At 38.3% G+C, this 18,354-nt stretch overlaps 1 protein-coding gene across 2 annotated transcripts in view; it reads left to right on the forward strand.

The window, feature by feature from the left end:
• Positions 1–18,314, forward strand: part of ezrb (ezrin b) — a 33,429-nt gene extending 15,115 nt beyond the window's left edge. For both annotated transcript variants that reach the window (XM_008397519.2, XM_008397518.2), the window contains 11 exons: positions 1,342–1,437; positions 2,781–3,055; positions 3,440–3,523; positions 3,620–3,766; positions 8,732–8,828; positions 9,001–9,164; positions 10,768–10,898; positions 13,496–13,656; positions 15,373–15,465; positions 15,609–15,848; positions 17,084–18,314. In XM_008397519.2, the coding sequence (XP_008395741.1) occupies positions 1,342–1,437; positions 2,781–3,055; positions 3,440–3,523; positions 3,620–3,766; positions 8,732–8,828; positions 9,001–9,164; positions 10,768–10,898; positions 13,496–13,656; positions 15,373–15,465; positions 15,609–15,848; positions 17,084–17,248 (1,653 nt within the window). In that variant the 3' untranslated portion in view covers positions 17,249–18,314. The remainder of the gene's footprint in view (positions 1–1,341; positions 1,438–2,780; positions 3,056–3,439; positions 3,524–3,619; positions 3,767–8,731; positions 8,829–9,000; positions 9,165–10,767; positions 10,899–13,495; positions 13,657–15,372; positions 15,466–15,608; positions 15,849–17,083) is intronic.
• Positions 18,315–18,354: the final 40 nt, after the last annotated feature.

Genomic DNA, 18,354 nt, shown 5'->3' on the forward strand with positions numbered 1-18,354 from the left:
GGGGTTTGTTTGGGGCATTTTCCTACCTCTGGTTTGCGTTGGCAGCAACTTGGTGAAGCTGTGTTTCTCTGCTCTCGAATGAACATCGGCTGCCGTTCTTCTCCCTCGGTGGGGTGGCAGTCGGCGTTGGTTTTTGACGGCAACCTTGGGGAACTTGTAGCTTCACAGTTCCTTCTGCAGAGTTCCGAACAAAACCAGTATCGGGGTTTACTCCTTTGGCTGATCAATGCAATAGAATCACTTTAATTTTGGATCCAAAGCTCCTGAACGAGGGGCAGCCTTCCTTCACCAGTGAAGAAAGGGGTTTTTGGGTTGCGCTCTGAGGCCAGAAGAGTAAAACTCCTCCTCTTCCTGCTCCTGGGACTTGAGTTGTATTGTTAAATTGATAGTTATCATACCAGCCCTTCATGGTTGAATGTCTAACACTGTGTTCCTGAAGTTAGAGTACACAACACCAGTCATGCAACACTTCCTGGTTTTACAGCATCATTCCCTCCCATTGGTTGAACAATAAAACCGCTTTGTTGAAGCTTAATAACAGAAAAGCATGTGAACAGAAAACACTTCATTTAGAGAGCAGAGCTGCTGTTTTGCCAGTTTGGTGCGAGTACCATATAAGTGACTGGCCTCTCATGCAAAATATAAATCACAAAACTTAAAATTAGTAGTAAGGTTTATCAAAAATAAGTATGTTTATGGTCTGTTTTTTTAGTATGGCTCACTTCTCTACTCAGCTCTCAGTATTTAGGCCTTGTAATTTAATAAAACCAACAAATTTGCTTAGTGTCTTTTGTACATTTGAGTTAAATTGAGATAATATGCTGAAAAACTTAAATGTGGTTTACTAACTTATTGCTTAGAGGAAGATATTTCGCGTGTTGCCTTTGTTGTGGAAAAAAACAGCTGTATCTGTAGGTATCATTTCTTCCTGCTGTAAAAGTTGTCACCACATATTGTTTTCCTAAAGCGTGGGTTGTGTGCTTTTAGTATTTAGTCCAGTCAACACTGCATGATAAAATACACTGATGTCCCTCTCAAATTCTCCCAAATTTAAAAGGAAATGTCTTTACTAAAGAGATAAGTAGTCTGTTTTGAGGAGTGTATTTTTTTTAGTTCTTTCATGTTTTTAAATCTTCCTGATCAGTAGCAACTTACCATTTCCTCTTCGATATTTAAATATGACCATATTATTTATTTTGAAGAACATTTTTCATTTATATTTGTGTATATCATTATTTTGTCAAATAATCATTGATTAAAAAAATATGAAGAGATAAAAAAAGTAGTATTTTATATTGAAGCCACAACCTATAAACATTTTGCTGTTTTATTTTTATTTAGGTGTTAAAAACCATTGGTGTACGTGAGGTGTGGTACTTCGGACTGCAGTATGTGGACACCAAAGGTTACCCCAACTGGCTAAAACTGGACAAAAAGGTAAGCACATACTTAACAAAAAGACAAAAGAGTATTCTTCATGATATTCAGGTTTTAATGAGTACTAGAATAGAAACAGAAGGATCTCGGGTATAAAGAGACATTTTCAGATATATACCTACTGTAGGTTTTGCAACCCTCTGAACTAAAAAGTGTTTTCAGTGACCTGCTGTCTGCGTTTTAGTAAATCAGTAGCTACCATGCTGCCATGTGTGTATTTTACATATGTAGTCCATGGCAGCTTATTTTCAGACGCTTCCTGACTGCATGTTATCAGCTGGAGGTAAATTATTTGAACTTTATGTAAGCCATTTTCTTTCTTTCCCTTTTGTAAACATTTGTTACCTGGACTACACCAGGTGTTTTTTTTCCCTCCCTGAGATATAGATAATCTAACCTAACTAAAAGGCTGTGGATGAAGTAATGTCTGCAAAGAAGCAGGACTCCAGATGTTCTGGATATAATTTGTCTATTTCAAAGCCAAATAGCTTTACTTTATGGAAAATCTCTTAATGGGTAATTCCACTGATTTTTGGAAAGAAGAACCCATATGCAGATGGTTAATATGTGCTTAAAAACTCAGTTGCGAGCCTGGCTGTTATGTAATTCAGTAATGTGCCACACAACTGCAAAAAGCTGCACAATAAGTTTGCATTAGTCAGTTTGAGGTTAATGTCCTCTCTGCAGCACATGCTAACCTCTGTTTGCTAAGTTTAGAAGTCGCCTCTCAGCATTTTACTATCAAAAACAAGGGTCACGGAGAGACGCAAAGAAAAAGAGAATGGGTTGTTTTCATCAGTCAGCAGCAGGAAGCTGTTCCCAGGGTGCTAACTGGGCGCTGCAGCTAATCAGCACAATAAAAAGTTCAAACTGGGACATTCCTGGTTTTAAGCCATCAATCAAGAGTGCTTGGTTCCTGTTTTGTATTTAGAGGAAGAAGGACATTGCGAAAATGTTCACTGAGCTGGCAGTTGTGAAAGTTGACTTCCAATGAAAGGGAAGATGGACTCCTTAATTGATTAGATCAATTAAATACTACAATGATTCCGATTTCCTACAGGTAATGAAGTGTCTTGCAGAAGAGCAACAAGTGTCTGAACAGCTCTTTAGTACATTTTAGGTTTCTTTACTGCAGACACTATTGGGTAATCTTCCCCAGTTGTTAATTGAAATCATTCCCAGCACTATGTGTCGTCATGGTGCGTTTATGCACATAAAGGTTTACAAGAAGGTCAGGAAGTTATATTTTGGTCTCGTCTGACCAGATCAGTGTCTTTCCACAGATTGCAAGCAGGACCACTTCCAGCTTATTACGGCTGACTGAGCTTTTCAATCCCCTCCAGGTGTCATCTCAAGATGTGAAGAAGGACAACCCACTACAATTCAAGTTTCGGGCCAAGTTCTTCCCTGAGGACGTTTCTGAGGAGCTGATTCAGGAAATCACCCAGAAGCTCTACTTCCTGCAAGTAAAAGAGGGCATCCTCGGCGACGAGATCTACTGTCCTCCAGAGACTGCAGTCCTGCTGGCCTCCTACGCAGTCCAGGCCAAGTTTGGTGACTATGACAAAGAAATCCACCGCCCTGGATATCTGGTCAATGAACGCATGCTGCCTCAGAGGTAAGATGTACGACGTCGTGGTGTGTTTGGGTAGGACACTTTTCCACAATGCTCACACTACTGACATATTGCTAACTAGTTGTTCTGGGCATGTCAACATGAGCTTTGAAAACTTGAAAATAGACTTTTGGGAGCGCCAGAGAATCTAAAAGGAACGGCAAACTATTTTTACATCTATGTTTATAGGCATTGCTACTAAATGGATCTACGTTTGGTAAAACGTGATTGTATCAAAATACCATTAATGGGGTAATTGCCTAAAAACGTTCTTTACAATGCAGTTGTGTAACAGTAGCATTGGTTATGCAGCACAGCAAATCGTTGGATTTTCTTCGTGATTGCTGTTGAGAGATATAAATAAGTGTTTTAATTATGTGTGTTTAGAGTCATGGAGCAGCACAAGTTATCCAAAGAACAGTGGGAGGAACGAATCCAGGTGTGGCACGAGGAGCACTCTGGGATATTGAGGTGAGTTTTTAAACTCGGTTTGTGTTGATCATTTTAAACTCTGCTGTGAGAAGTGCAGTGGCTGATTGGGCCGATCGCTTCCTGATCATCTTGCAGGGAGGACGCCATGTTGGAGTACCTGAAGATTTCTCAGGACCTGGAAATGTACGGAGTGAACTACTTTGATATCAAGAATAAGAAGGGAACAGAGCTGAGGCTGGGAGTGGACGCACTGGGTCTCAACATTTACGAGAAGGACGACAAGTAAGCATTTTGTTATTTATCAGATTACTTATTCCAAAAGTAAGAATATCTTTGGTGTTTCTTTATATTCTGACTTACAGTTTGGTCGTACAAAGCTAAACTTCTTGGCACAGATGTATGTTGGGACTGGAATCTCATTTAGTTCAGTTGAATTAGGACTGTATTGTCAAATAGTTGTTTGTTATCCTTTAAATTTTTAATAGTTTTGGTATATTTCTGGTTTAATTAATGAATTTTAATTGTTGATTTTTGGTCTCTTTTTATTAACAGGTCAAAACTTTACAAAAACAACATGAGAAGATAAATTATTACTATTGATCATACTTTTAATACCGTTTCTGCTCTGAGCGACCATAATATCTTAATAAAGGAGCAGATTTAATGTCATACAAAACTGCCTTTACAATTTAGCACACTAATAATTTTCTTTAAATAACTTTTTTTTAATCTGTTGAACAGATGTAAAATCTTTTTGTGTTATCGGTATTAAGAGTTGAGTACCGTTTTCTAAATCTATTAGAGAAATGTTTGATATAAATTTAAATTTATTTCAGTTTCTTTTTTTCTGAGGAGCAGAAACACAAACACACATACTGAATAAAAAACAGGTAAATACAGATGGTAAATTCCCCTTCTTGACACGATAATGAATCTGAAACACTAAAAATGTTTAAGTCTGTCTAAGCGATCGCTGCATGATTAGGCCTTTGTTGGCTGCATTACACAAATATTTTATTTGTGGTGGTAATCAGTCTAAAAGTTGTTGACTCTTTCAGTTTCAGGTTGAATTGTCACTCTTTATCTTGAATTTTCAGAGGAATAAAAATGTTTCCCGTCTAAGGTAATTCGTAAATTAGATTTTATTCGGTGTGTTCACATTTATTATCTTAATGCTCTATGAAAGAATGTGTTAATACACAGCTGTCAGTAGTGCAATTATTTAATTGTGGTGGATTATTAGAGCATTTATTAGTGACGCAGTCATAGTTTCAATCAGATTTAAGCTGCAGATGTTTCACGACTAAGGCGTTCGTCATGATTTTCGCCTGACTCAAGCCAAGCTCTTCCCACTTGAAACACTAAGATCAACTTGCTGAACCAGGTTCACATCTTCCACCAGTCAACACTTACTTTTCCTGTTCGAGAGTAAGAAATGAAAATACTCCCGTTTCGTCTTTGAAGGGCTTCTGGGGCCTCCGGGTGTAGATTGCTGCTCACATCCCACAGAGATCTGCTTTTTACGTGCACCTTATTTACAGAGCAGTGCAGTGTGGGGGGGGGGGATTATCACCCTGTGCATTTGGTGAATTAAATTCAGACAGATCCTGTCCTCTGTGGGATTAGTGGAGCGAAGTGCACCGTGTTAAAGTGGCTCTTCGTCCCAGGTGACTTGCCTTTCAGTCACTGACCTCATGCTGGAAATGCTGCCAGCTCTGCTCTAGATTAGAGTCCATCTTGTATTAAAGTGGCTCCTTTGGTGGCTTTCAGGCCAGCCTGCTGCTGGTGGAAGAAACAAGCGCAGCACATTTTGGTAATGTTAAGGTTAAGCCACCCAGCTGCTTCATGCTAAGAACTTTAATTGAGGCTTCACTGCTCGAGTCTTTGTCTTTTTAAATTACTGAATGCCAGAGTATTTAGGCGGATCCCGTTTGTAATTTATTGTGACTGTGATTGTAAAGCATTCAGGAACAGGACCGTGTGTGTTTATGAACGTCTCGTCCTGATCAGCAAAGAAAGGCCTCTCCTCTGCGCTGCCCTCTGCTGTAACCATGCCGACGCTGACTGGTTTTTCAAGCTTTGCGGCACTTAAGAATGTGAGGCTGAACTGTAGCACAGTCTCTCCCAATGAGGCCAACCGACCCACAATGCAACAGTGCAGCCAAGGCTTCACTGAGGTGCAGCCTGGAGCAAAATGTTTAACTCCTTATGCTCCTGAAGTACATACAAAAATGAATTCTGCTTTATAAATCAAAACCTGCAGAGATTAATATATCATATTGGTTCTTTTGAATGAATGTGAAACATTTCTCATTATTTGTAAATCTTGGCATTTTTAAGGAAGGGAAAGTTAGTCGAATCCTAAGATAAGATCTTAAACATTCTTTGAAGATGTTTGTCTTTAAAAAATAAATAAATAAAAAAATACAGCACAAAACAAACGGCTTTAAGGACCATACTTTAATTTTTTGTATTTATTTTTTTTGGAGACATTAGATTCTCAGGGGATGATGACCCTTATTTTTTTAACAGCATCTTTTTATTAGTTTGTTGTCTTTTGAGAAATTTATAACAAGTATAAAGTATAATTAAATGTTATTTTAAATGAGAAATTATTCCAGTAGTAATGTGAAAATGAACGAGTGACTGGCAGTGCACAGCAACAAGTGGAGGAGGGGCACTACTGTGTTACTCTATAGGAATATTATAGCAGTTTTTCTTTTCCTGTACTTATCTTTTTATAACTACTTTTTCTCATCTGGTCTAAAACCTGACTGTTTAGCTGGGATATGTTCCTGACTCCAAGCAGCAGGAGTGAAAAACATAATCATTCAATTAATAAAGTTTATTTGTACAGCACATTTCAGCAACAAGGCAGTGCAGAATACTTTAAATCATAAACACTGGTTTTCAAAATTGTTGAAGAAATTATGTAAGAGAAATTGCATTTTGTCAAGTGGCATTAAGTAACATCAATCATTATATTAACAGGTGAATAATTTTTAACTTTCATCGTAAATCTTCCAAATGTACAAAGAGTCTGCAGTTTAAATGTATTTTAAATCAAATCTGTAACGCACTGATATGCAGCTGGGTTTGCAAACAAAAATACTGAAATTGATTAAATGTAACAGAAACTTTGATCTGTAAAGAAGAACAAACTGGAGATGACTGAAACAAAACTTCAAGTAAAAAAATACTCACTGGTTGCATCGCTAAAAGAAAGGCTTTTAAGTTCAGGGTGCATCCAGTAAGTTGCCAGGGATGTTTTCTCAGGTCGATTTTTACCACTTTAATCTGATTTTGTCCTTGTTTCTTCACTCAAAGTGACAGAAACCATCCTGCTCCTGTAAAAGGTTAAACTGCTGGAGAAAACTTTCTTTCAACTGTAGCGATTCCTGGTAACAGTTTAACTCTACATTTATTTCCACGGTGCGAAATTATACTCCTTCAATAAATACTGAAGTTTGCCGTGCTTGATTTAACCGAGCACCTCTGCTTGAACTGCATTTTATTATTCTTAAAATTAGTCATATCTGCATTCTAACACCCACATATCTAAAGAATGTTACTGATTGATACAGAAATCTTTTTTCTACAAATGCCAGTTCTCCGATTGATAGAGCACATCTAATAAACCACATGACTCCGATGGAACTATTCGGCAGATAGCAGCACATTGTTTTCCTCAATTCCACAAGCATGTGTCAGGGTCAGCGATGGAGTGAAATTCCTGTTCAGGGAGTTTCACGGCAGCAAGTTTGGCTGCATGCTCAGCTGCCGCTTTAACAGATTACAGCGCTATCGCCTCGGCCCTGTTGACAGCGCCGCTCGGCATTGTGTGGCGCGAGACGGGCAGCGGCTCAGTTCGTCTGGGACAACAGAGCAGTGAGCCGCCACACCCCAGGTTTATCCCCTGATCCGGGAGATTAGACTGACAAAGCGGTTTGTAGCCGTGGACTGATTTGATTTTAGGGAAGTAACTAGAATAATTGTTAGTTTTTTATCTCTGCATGTGGATGACCTGATGGTTCTTTATGAAAGCAGTGTGTCCCATTTATTGTTCTTGAGGTGCAGCTACTTAAACATGCCAATGTTCAACAACTGAACTCATCTAGACTGAGTTTTTAAACCATGCTCTCTTAACACTAAGAGGCCCAGAGGTGAATAGTGGTTTAGCAGATATATTTTTCATTTGCAAGAGATTTAAGCCATCTGAAATCTTAGTCATCTAATAATCAAGACAGAAACCTTTAATTTACGGTTCTTGACTGTAGGAATTTGGTGATTAAAAATGTATTGCTATTTATTGTGATAGTCATAAAAGTCAATAAAATACTTAATACTTTTTTCCCAGTCTTTCTAAGCAACTGAATGGCTATGGCTGCATGTCACAGTTCAACAAACACAACTGTGAAATATTCTTCTATAGCACACGGTTACATAAAGAAGTTGGATAGGTTCAGCCATATTATCAATTTATTGTTTTATTGATGCTGTTATGGAAATTTTTGTTTTTTTCAAAATGATAAATGATACAGTAAACGCGCGTCCCAGCTTGACTGATTGCGCACACCCTCCTATTCTATGTCCTCATCTCAAATTTTGTACAGATGGGATCATATTCCAGAAATTTTACCGTATTGTTTTTCACCGACTTCTCTGTTATGGTGATATGCCAAAAATAACTATTTAAACTTCAAGAAGGTGGACGTTGTTATAAATGGGACGACACTATCGTCTGACTTTTCTGACACGCTATTCAAAAATACAATGAAATCATAATTCATGAGTACATCCAAAAGGTTATTTTTTTGTTTATGTATTCCATCCATCCATTTTCTTACACCCTTGTCCCTCAGTGGGGTCGGGAGGGGTGCTGGTGCCTATCTCCAGCTGGCGTACTGGGCGAGAGGCGGGGTACACCCTGGACAGGTCGCCAGTCTGTCGCAGGGCAACACAGAGACACACAGGACACACAACCATACACATACACACTCACACCTAGGGACAATTTGGAAAGGCCAATTAATCTGACAGTCATGTTTTTGGACATGGAGGAAACCGGAGTACCCGGAGAAAACCCACGCATGCACAGGGAGAACATGCAAACTCCATGCAGAAAGACCGGGGCCAGGAATCGAACCCAGAACCTTCTTGCTGCAAGGCAACAGCTCTACCAACTGCGCCACTGTGCAGCCCTGTTTATGTATTCATTTGCAATAATTTATTTGATTTCTTCTTCAGATTGACGCCAAAGATTGGCTTCCCCTGGAGCGAGATCAGAAACATTTCCTTCAACGACAAGAAGTTCATCATCAAGCCTATAGACAAAAAATCTCCAGTGAGTAAAATGTCATTAGCATCGTTTTTACTTACATTTTTCAACATTAGAAATTGCTTTTTTTACATCACTTTTTACAATTCCCTCATCTAAAGAGCTTTTGTTTATAATCCAAGTAGCGATGTAAGATTGATCTAATTTTTCTCAATTTCTTTCCTCCCCAAACTTTCAGGACTTTGTGTTTTATGCCCCGAGACTGAGGATCAACAAAAGCATCCTGCACCTGTGCATGGGCAACCATGACCTCTACATGCGTCGTCGCAAGCCCGACACAATCGAGGTGCAGCAGATGAAGGCTCAGGCCATGGAGGAGAAGCAGATGAAACAGAAGGAGAGGTACAGACGAGCTTGAGTGAATGACTGAAGGAAAGAATATATAAATCCTTTTTTTAATCCTGAAAAAAACGTGACTTTAGGATTGGGCAAAAACGGAATCATTTCTGGTTTGATTAAAGCTTTTAATATTAGTTCTGTATTTAATAAATTAAGGGTCGTTAGTAGGATGTAATTGGATTATCTTCACTGATTCATGTGTTAATTTTAAGTTGAACAGTTTAAAATTTACTTGATGCCCTGTCTGCTTTCTGACTAAAGCCCTACTGTGCTACTACTGAGTTAGTGCATTAGCATTAGCATCCACCAAGTGCTGTGTTTGTGTAGTACTTTAGCACAGGCGCAACTAATGTTTATGATTTGTGCTTTAGGGTTAACACAACTACATTTTTGATTCCATTTTGACCTCTAAATTGGAAACTAAATTCCTCTCCAAATGTAGAAACGCTGAACAGAGGAAATATGACCGTGGTCTCGACCGCAGCTGTCGGCTCGCGGTCTGTCCACACAGCTGTTTAAACATCATGATGTAACGCAACACAGATGAGACAATGATATTCAAAAGGAAAACCATGAAAGACAAGAGGACTGGCTCTCATACAGTAGCTCTCAGCAGGCTGTAAAGAGGTTGCTGGGAAATGTTGGAAGAAAGTTCAGGAAGAGTTGCTTTAAAACATGCGGGGAGATAACAGCTGTTGCTCAAGAAATGGAGAGCTGAAATAATTCGAAACCTGGAAAGCAGAAGTAGTAGGTTTTGTGTTTATCAAATATTTATGGTGCGTATAAATTGTGAAATAACAAGCATTACAAAGATCTTTGTTGGGCAATGCTGCTTAAAGCTTTTAAGGTGGTTTCTCTTGACGTTGTTCCAGAAATAATTTTTCTTTGTCATAAAAATGACATCAAACATATTGTTGCAAAGTGGAACCGAAACATTGAATATTTGTCAAAATTGACTGTGAAGTGGAATAATCAGCTGGGATGTTCATGAAGCGGATCAACATTTTTTTGTGCTCAAAACATTTAAAAATTTGCATATTGGCATGTATTTCTAGAACCATCCACTAACAGCCTTTTGAGCCAAATCTATCTTCAAAATAATATAATTATACTTCATGCCTCAAGCCAAATGATTAAACTGTAAATAGGAATATTATACAGATGCAACATTAGCTAATTAAACCTGCTGTATAGTCCTGATTAGAGTACATCAAGCTGCTTTTTAGGAACAATTTCTCTGCATACTTTGGCATGCTGTCATAAACCGTACCGTCATTTTTATGGGAACTGTGTCGCCAGACGACTGTAAACTGACATGAACCTCTGTGGAAAGCAAATATTATTTACCTATTTTTAGCTTCTGTATTTTGTCACCATCACAATGTAGCTTACTTTTTGATGGACCAGAAAAGAATAGTTCATAACTGTGAAGTGGAATGAAAAGGATATTTTTCACATTATTTTACAAATTATGTTTGGAAAAGTGCATTTATAATCAGCTCATGTCACCCTGATGGCCTTTTGTAAATAAAAGTAGAGCATGTAATTTATTAGCATTCATAACTTCCTCCAGGTTTTCTTTATGACCCCTCTGTTCTTTCTCCAGGGCTCATTTGGAGAATGAGAAGAAGAAAAGGGAAGCCATCGAGAGGGAGAAGGAGCAGATGGAGCAGGAGAAGCAGGAACTCATGATGAGGCTCTACCAGTTCGAGGAGAAGACTAAGAAGGCAGAGAAAGGTGCGTTAAAGGGGTCTGTGGCTCATCAATCAATCTCCTATAACCTATGACGGGATATGAAGAGTGTGTCTGCTGGAAATAGTTGAAATGACGGCACACTTGTAGTTCTGCATGTGTGTACTGTAAACACCAGGCCAACAGGTTATTCTGTTTGTGTCGGTAACTTCTTGTATAAATACCAGCATGAAGAAAGAGCTGTCAGATTTACACGTTGTTCCTCTTTATTTTATTTAACTCGTAAAACGGGATCATTTTAGATTTAACTGTTTGTTATTGTGTCACAAATCCATCAAGAACAAGATATTTGTTGGTTTTCATCTCGGTTTGACTAGAGGGAGAAGATGTCTCACTTGAGGTTGGCACAGGCTCATCAGATCTGTATGTGACTCCCTGTTTTTGTTTCCTGCTCATAAAGCAGCTCATAAAAACTAATAATTACTTTCAATAATTTGACTGTGGGAAATCCACTGGTTGTAACTAGTGTTTATCCAGAGCAGGGTCCAATCCTGACGGGTTGGTGTCTTGCAGTTTTTAGATTTTTTTCTCCTGGTCTGACACACCTGAATCAAACCACTTTTTATTTTTTATTTATGTAAAGAAGCACAAATGCTTTTTTCACTTTTATTTACAATGATCAGTATCAGCCAGTGGCTGGAGCCAAGACTGCTTTGGTCTTTTATTTTGAGTTTGTATTTGAATAATTTAATAAACTTTAAATATTTTTTTTGGCACAATTTAGTGCAGAACTTGTGAAATAAAGACAAAACACAAATCAAACTAGGGATCAATTTATTTAATGCTATTTACTGTATTTTTTTTATGTCAAATTTAACTTTTACAAATGCAAATAACTAACTTTTTTATTCTATTCATCATCAGGGATGTTTTGAACATGCTTTGACAGCTGATGAGTTGATCACCGCCGTATAAACTGTTCTGTCTTCTGAATAGAAATGTGATTTAGTGAGTCTGATAAACATTACGTTATCAAAAGCTTTCTCATATATTTTTTTTATTTTTACATCCTATTTAATTAGTGACAATTGGCATAAATGTTGATTATTACCACAATCAATGGAATAAAGTAAAACATTTTCTGAGCAGGCAACTCCATAATTCATTGTAAAACCATAACTACCAGGAGATACGCAACCATATGCAATATTTGTGTTTGTGGGTATGAGATGGTTTGTTTATGCAAACAAAATGCAAGTAGCCTGAGATTAATGGCGACACATGAGCATAAACTGGTGAACGTGCATATTGAGCCAGAGCCTCAGATGAAGCTACTTTAATTCAACTAAGACTCCAATATATGCAAACAATTTTAATCAATCAATCAATCAATCAAATTTTATTTGTATAGCACATTTCAGCAGCAAGGCATTTCAAAGTGCTTTACATAATTAAAATAAAAACAGAAATAATCAGTGAGAAAGAGAGAGATTTAAAAAAAACAAAAAAACAAAATAAAAATAAAAATAAAAACAAAAAAAACAAAAAACATTACATCATTAAAACGTCGAAAAGAAAGAAGAAGAAATTAAAAACATTAAAGACATAAAAAGATGGAAGACATCAAAACCGGCACTCTAACCCTAACTTAGCCATAAGATATATTTCTTATTCCATATTTACAATAATCACAAAGCTTAACAAACATATGATCAAGCTGCGAAGAAATGGAAACAGTGTTGTTACGATGACGGTCATGCTCCAATAGAACATGACTTGATTAAATGTTTACTATTCTGTAATGAAGGTACGGATATACTTAAACTGATATGAGAGGAAATTAAAAGACATGTTCTGATAAACTTTTATCTTCCACTGTTGAGGAAAACAAAGTCACAGTTGGAACATCAAGTTTAATATTTTACTTTACTGATGTTCAAAAAAGAAAGGAAAACCATGCAAAACTTTTAAGCTGCCTTGAATATAAAATGTGTTGATCCGCACCTGAAAGTAGTCCCCAACAAATGCTGAGGTTGCTACATATAATGTTTCCACCTTGTAAAGGTTAAAGTGTATCGGCAGTAGATTAATGTCTGGAAACGAGTAAAGTGGAAAACTTTTAAATTAAATGGTATGTATGTTTTCAAATTACATTTTGTTACTTACATTTACATCTTTAGCTTAAATTGCTTAATTTTGTGATTGTTTTTCTGACACTAATCCAGTTTGTGTTGATGCAATTTAAATATATATTTTTTTACTTTGTCAAGTATCTGTCACATTTATTATTTAAAAAAAATCAAGATTTGATAAGATGTGGATTAAAAACGGGGATTTCAGTATTATACAAAGACCATGGTTAAGCTTACAATTTAACATGAGAATTTGTAGCAGTCACTTTCAACTTTAGCAAGTTGAAATATACCAACTTAAGTTGACAAATTACATTTATTTATTAAATAAGCAAGCCAAATGTAACTTTTAAATAAATACAGATGTCCACAATTGTGAAAAAAGCTTTTAAATGGGTTTAAAAATGTAACTTGAAGAAAGTAAGTCTTTGATTTGAAATTTCCTGTCACTCCAAAATCTTCCCTCATGTGAGATTAAGTGCATAAAGCTGTCCCTCCTCTGCCTGTTAGATTTGCAGGACCAGCTGCAGAGAGCCATGATGCTGGAGCAGGAGCGGAGGAGGGCGGAGGAGGAGGCTGCGCGTCTGGAGGCAGAACGCCAGGCTGCCCTGCTGGCTAAAGAGGAGCTGGCCCGCCAGGCTGAGAGTCAGCTGAAGACCCAGGAGCAGCTGGTTGGTGCTTTAATGACGCCACGTTTTGATTTAAAGGGAACCTGTTGTGCAAAATTCATATTTTTGCACCTTCTTTGTACATCAGTTTGCATTTTTACTGCTTCTAAAAGTAGCCCAAGCCTCTAAGAAAAACCACAGAGTTGTTTTTTGTTAACAAATAAATGCTTTTTAGTGTCTAGAAAATGAGCCATTTCAAAAACCTTCCAAATGTAGCGTCACAAATCAGCAGGTAGTGTCCCTTGCCTAGTAACCCCAGTGAAACCCAGCCCCGTTACCTAGCAACCCAAGCTGAGCTCCTGCACTTTTAGTCATCTGGTTTTACTGCTGTACTGCTTTTCCAGCAGTACAATGGCTGCTGGAAAAGTCAAAAGTTTTGTTGTTAACAAGACACTTGCTGTTAACACTTGCTGGATTCTTGATGCTTGTGCAGGAGGCTCTACTTCTGCTTTTCAGAGATGTACGACTGTATAATCGTGCATCTGTTGGCAGCCATTTTCACGTGTGAGTGTAAATGTTGAGTTGGGGTCAAGCCCAGTAACGACTCATTTGGATTTAAAGTGACTAGATGCCCTAAAACAACTCAAAATAGAACTGGAAAGAATAAAATCTCATTTTACAGGAATGATTTTGTGGCTCGTAAAGCAAAGACCCTCGCCCTGTTTTGACCAACCAGTGAACCAACAGTTGCTTGTGAACGTTTTGCCTGCTACATTGCTTCTTTGTAGCAAAGGCGAATAAAGAAGCTTGTACAGTTTTTAAAAAAATCAGTTTCATAAATCTTTAATGCAGAGATTTGTTTTGCCTTGTAAGCTCCAACAAAGACTAGTCCCCAATCCGACAGTAAGCTTTGGGGCATTTTCCTACCATATCCCAGAATGCAATCCTTGAAACGTGACTGAGTTTAATGGTGCACCTGTGGTAGTGTTCAAGTAAACCATTCTCTAAAGAAATACTTGCCAAGCTGGAGCAAACTTTGAACAGCTGTAAATTGTTGACAACCTCTTGAACAAGACTGACCCTCCAGCTGCACACAACATGTTTGGAGGGTCAAGCAGAAAAACAAGGTGAGCATTCCTCTACTCGCTCCAGATCTCGTACTGACTGGACCCGAAGCATTTAGGAGGTTTGCTCATCTTTGTTTTGAACATTTGAAAGCAGATGATGATCCACCTTCGCTGAATTTTCCTTGAACAAACCTCACATCTCGTTGCTTCACTGTGGGAAACAGACAGACAGAGCAGCGAGAGAAACTGATCTCACTTTGCTGCGTTAAAAAAAAAAAAACAAAACAAGAAAAATAAAAACAAGCTCAGCTTGTCTGAAGGAATGCATCACAACACCTGCAGGGTCGGGCGCTTCTTCAGTGCGCAGCATGCTTTTCCACTTCTGTCTCAGCTTTTAAAATGAGGCCAACATTCAGGACTGTGGTTTACTCCTATCTTATAGTTAATAGACGTGTCATATAGAAAAATCTTAAAATTTGATGTTAACGGTTGAGGGGGCCTGACTGATCTTTTATTTAAATTTACAGGCATTGAAGCTGTTTATACTTAAGATTTTAAGTGAAATACAAATAACCAACTACATTCAATCAATAATGCAGAAGAAACGTCTCATGTAAGACAGGAATTATTCATTTTTTCTGAACTGCTGCTAAACATCACCATCCCTGTTTGGATTTGATTTGCATATTAATCAAATCTGTTCTGTTTTCAGGCTTCTGAGCTGGCGGACCACTCGGCCAAGATCGCGCTGCTGGAGGAGGCGAGAAGACGCAAGGAGGAGGAGGCTCGCACATGGCAGAGCAGGGTGAGAGTTTGAACTGAAATGTGTAGCTGTCTACTTCCTGTCGCAGTATATAAATGTAGAACATCACAGCGCTGTGAGTCAGCTCGAATCGAAAAAGAAGGAGACGGATGAAGACGTACTTGACCCCTTTTTGTGGTGTTCAGGCCGTAGAGGCTCAAGACGATCTGACTAAGACCAAGGAGGAGCTGCACATGGTGCTGACTGCGCCCCTGCCTCCACCACCTCCTCCCGCGTACAACCACCGGGATGACTACAGCGACAGCGAGGACAACAACAGCACGAACAGCACCGACCTGGCGATAGACGACTTCCACGACCACCGCAAAGAGGAGGAACGTCTGACTGAGGTCGAGAAGAACGAGCGCGTCCAGAAGCAGCTCAAGGTGAGGGAAAAAAAAAACCCAGAACAAATCGGACAGGAACAAAATCAACACATTAAAATTTATGTAGATTAATGGCAGTGTTTCTTACCATGGACTTAAAAAATTAATATTCATGAAGCTGACGTATTAATGATATCTCTCTATATTAATTCATGTGTGAAAAAAAGTCCAATAGTCTGACAAAATGCCACTTTTAATATAAAATACACAGTTTTAATTATATACAATATTCAGGAGACAATTTAAAATTGTTTATTTTAATTGTCTAACAAAAAGACACTTTACATCACATTTTTTTGCCTGTCCAATTTAACCAAAACCAGACTGCTGCTGGTGAGAGTGTTGGACTTCGGCCCACCATTTCATCAGGGTCAAGGTTATTAAAAAAAAAGAAGTGAAATCAGACCAGTAATTACACTTTGAACATTATTTAGTCACCTCAAATCTAAAGGAACAATGCAACTGAAACAAACTTGAAATAAAATCTTGACTTCTATGTTCTCATTGAACATTAAAATTCAAGCTTAAAATATATTGAGGGATTTCAGAAGATGGGATCCATTAGACCCCAAGAGCTTTTTGCTCTGTGCACGGTCCAGTGGGGTCACACGGACCCTGCATGCGCTTTTATGAGGGTCTTTTGTGTGGATAAACTCACCGCTTCCTTGCTGTCTGACCGTGGCATTTGCTACCCTTCTGATGAGCGTGGTGCTAAAACCGCAGGAGGGTTAATGTTGTATATTTTTGTTTCACCTCATCTGATTTTGCACCCGGTTTGTGCAGTGGAAACTACAGGGGTTATAAAATGCTCCTACAAAACTGCTCTGGTTTTTTTTAAAAGGTTCTTTTGTAAAAAATTCAAATTTTAGGGATTTTTTTTTCCTCTACAAACTTGCAAAAGACTATTCTCAGATTCCTTGACATATTTTACTCTGCATGAGCTCTAGTGAGTTGTACATCCACTGACCTGTGTCCTGTATTACAACTCGGTGGACGAAGCAAGTTGGACCAAAGTGCCTCATGATTTTTTTGGGGACAAATTAAGTTATTGCAACAATGAATTTGTCTATATGACATCAGTGTAAAAAATCCCTCAAGAAATTAATACTGACAAAGCATTCAAGAAAATACATCACAATGTGGTGACTTTTAATGTTATTAAACATATGAGAGAGGATGTTTATTAAATGCAGCTTGCTCCATATTTTTCTCACATTTCTCCCTCCTCTCTTTAGACCCTGACCTCGGAGCTGGCTCAGGCCCGTGACGAATCCAAGAACACCCAGAACGACCTCCTCCACAGCGAGAACGTGCGCGCCGGCCGAGACAAATACAAGACCTTGCGACAGATCCGGCAGGGCAACACCAAGCAGAGGATCGACGAGTTTGAGGCCTTATAAGACGCCGTCGCCGCTCGAGCGCGCGCCCTTTCTGAATGGTCACTATTCCTCTTGATTTGCTGCTGAGACACACACACACACACAAAACGTCCCCTTCTCACCCACCCAAAGACATGTTTAACACGCGCTGGCAGCTGACTAAACTGAAGCAGCAGAAGACTGGGAGGACGCAGCGCTCTGCAAAACCTTAGTGCCAAAATCTTCTGTCCTTTCCCTTGTTATAGTGTTTTGAATATTGTCACTTTTTTTGATGGAGTCAGGCCAAAATAATTGTTTTTCACTGGAGGTTTAATGAAGTAGTGGGAATCTTGTTATAGTGCACCTAGTAATCAAACTGTTGGAAGAAAAGGCCTTGTTGTTCATAGCGACCACTCAGAAAGGGGGAGACAGTATACGCAGGAAAATTGATCTTTATTTTCCATTATATTTGAACACTTCCAGTTATGTTTATTTTTGCTCTAAAGACAAAATCATAGTTTGATATTTATACTGTATATGGGACATAAAGGGTATTTCATCTTGGTTTGTATATTTTTGCTATCTACTAATAATAAAAACTTTTAATTTTTCAGAGGTTTTATATATTGACCCAAATAACAGTCTAGTCTTATGTTCCATATGTTTTCCCTTCACTTAACTAAAGAGATTTATTGTAAATTATTAATTTTATTGTAGGAGACCTCCAGTTTCATACAGACGAAAATAAATTTAGATGAACTTTCCAATTTCTTTTCATTAGCTGCGCAGATCATTCAGAGCAACGTGTTGAATAAACACAAAGCTTTGTTTGTATTTCTATCAGTTTGTTCAATGTCACATTGTTACAGTAAAAGAAGCACATGTTGAGGATTTTTACCCTCTAAAGTGGCCTTTCTGTCTGGTCACTCACAGTTACAATGACGTGGAGGTTTGTTTTTAAAGTTGGATTTCTCGCCAAACTCTTGGACTAAAGTAGCATTTACTAAAACCGTCATGCAGAAACGCTCGGCTATGCTGGGAATTTGTATATAACCAGGATTTTATAATGAGGTTGAACATATTGCCAATAAATTGACTTGATTTGTCACCTCTGTGTGTTTATTGCAGGATTATAACCTTCTGAAATG

Source organism: Poecilia reticulata, linkage group LG21, assembly GCF_000633615.1.
Source record: "Poecilia reticulata strain Guanapo linkage group LG21, Guppy_female_1.0+MT, whole genome shotgun sequence".
In the NCBI taxonomy this organism is placed as follows: Eukaryota; Metazoa; Chordata; class Actinopteri; order Cyprinodontiformes; family Poeciliidae; genus Poecilia; species Poecilia reticulata.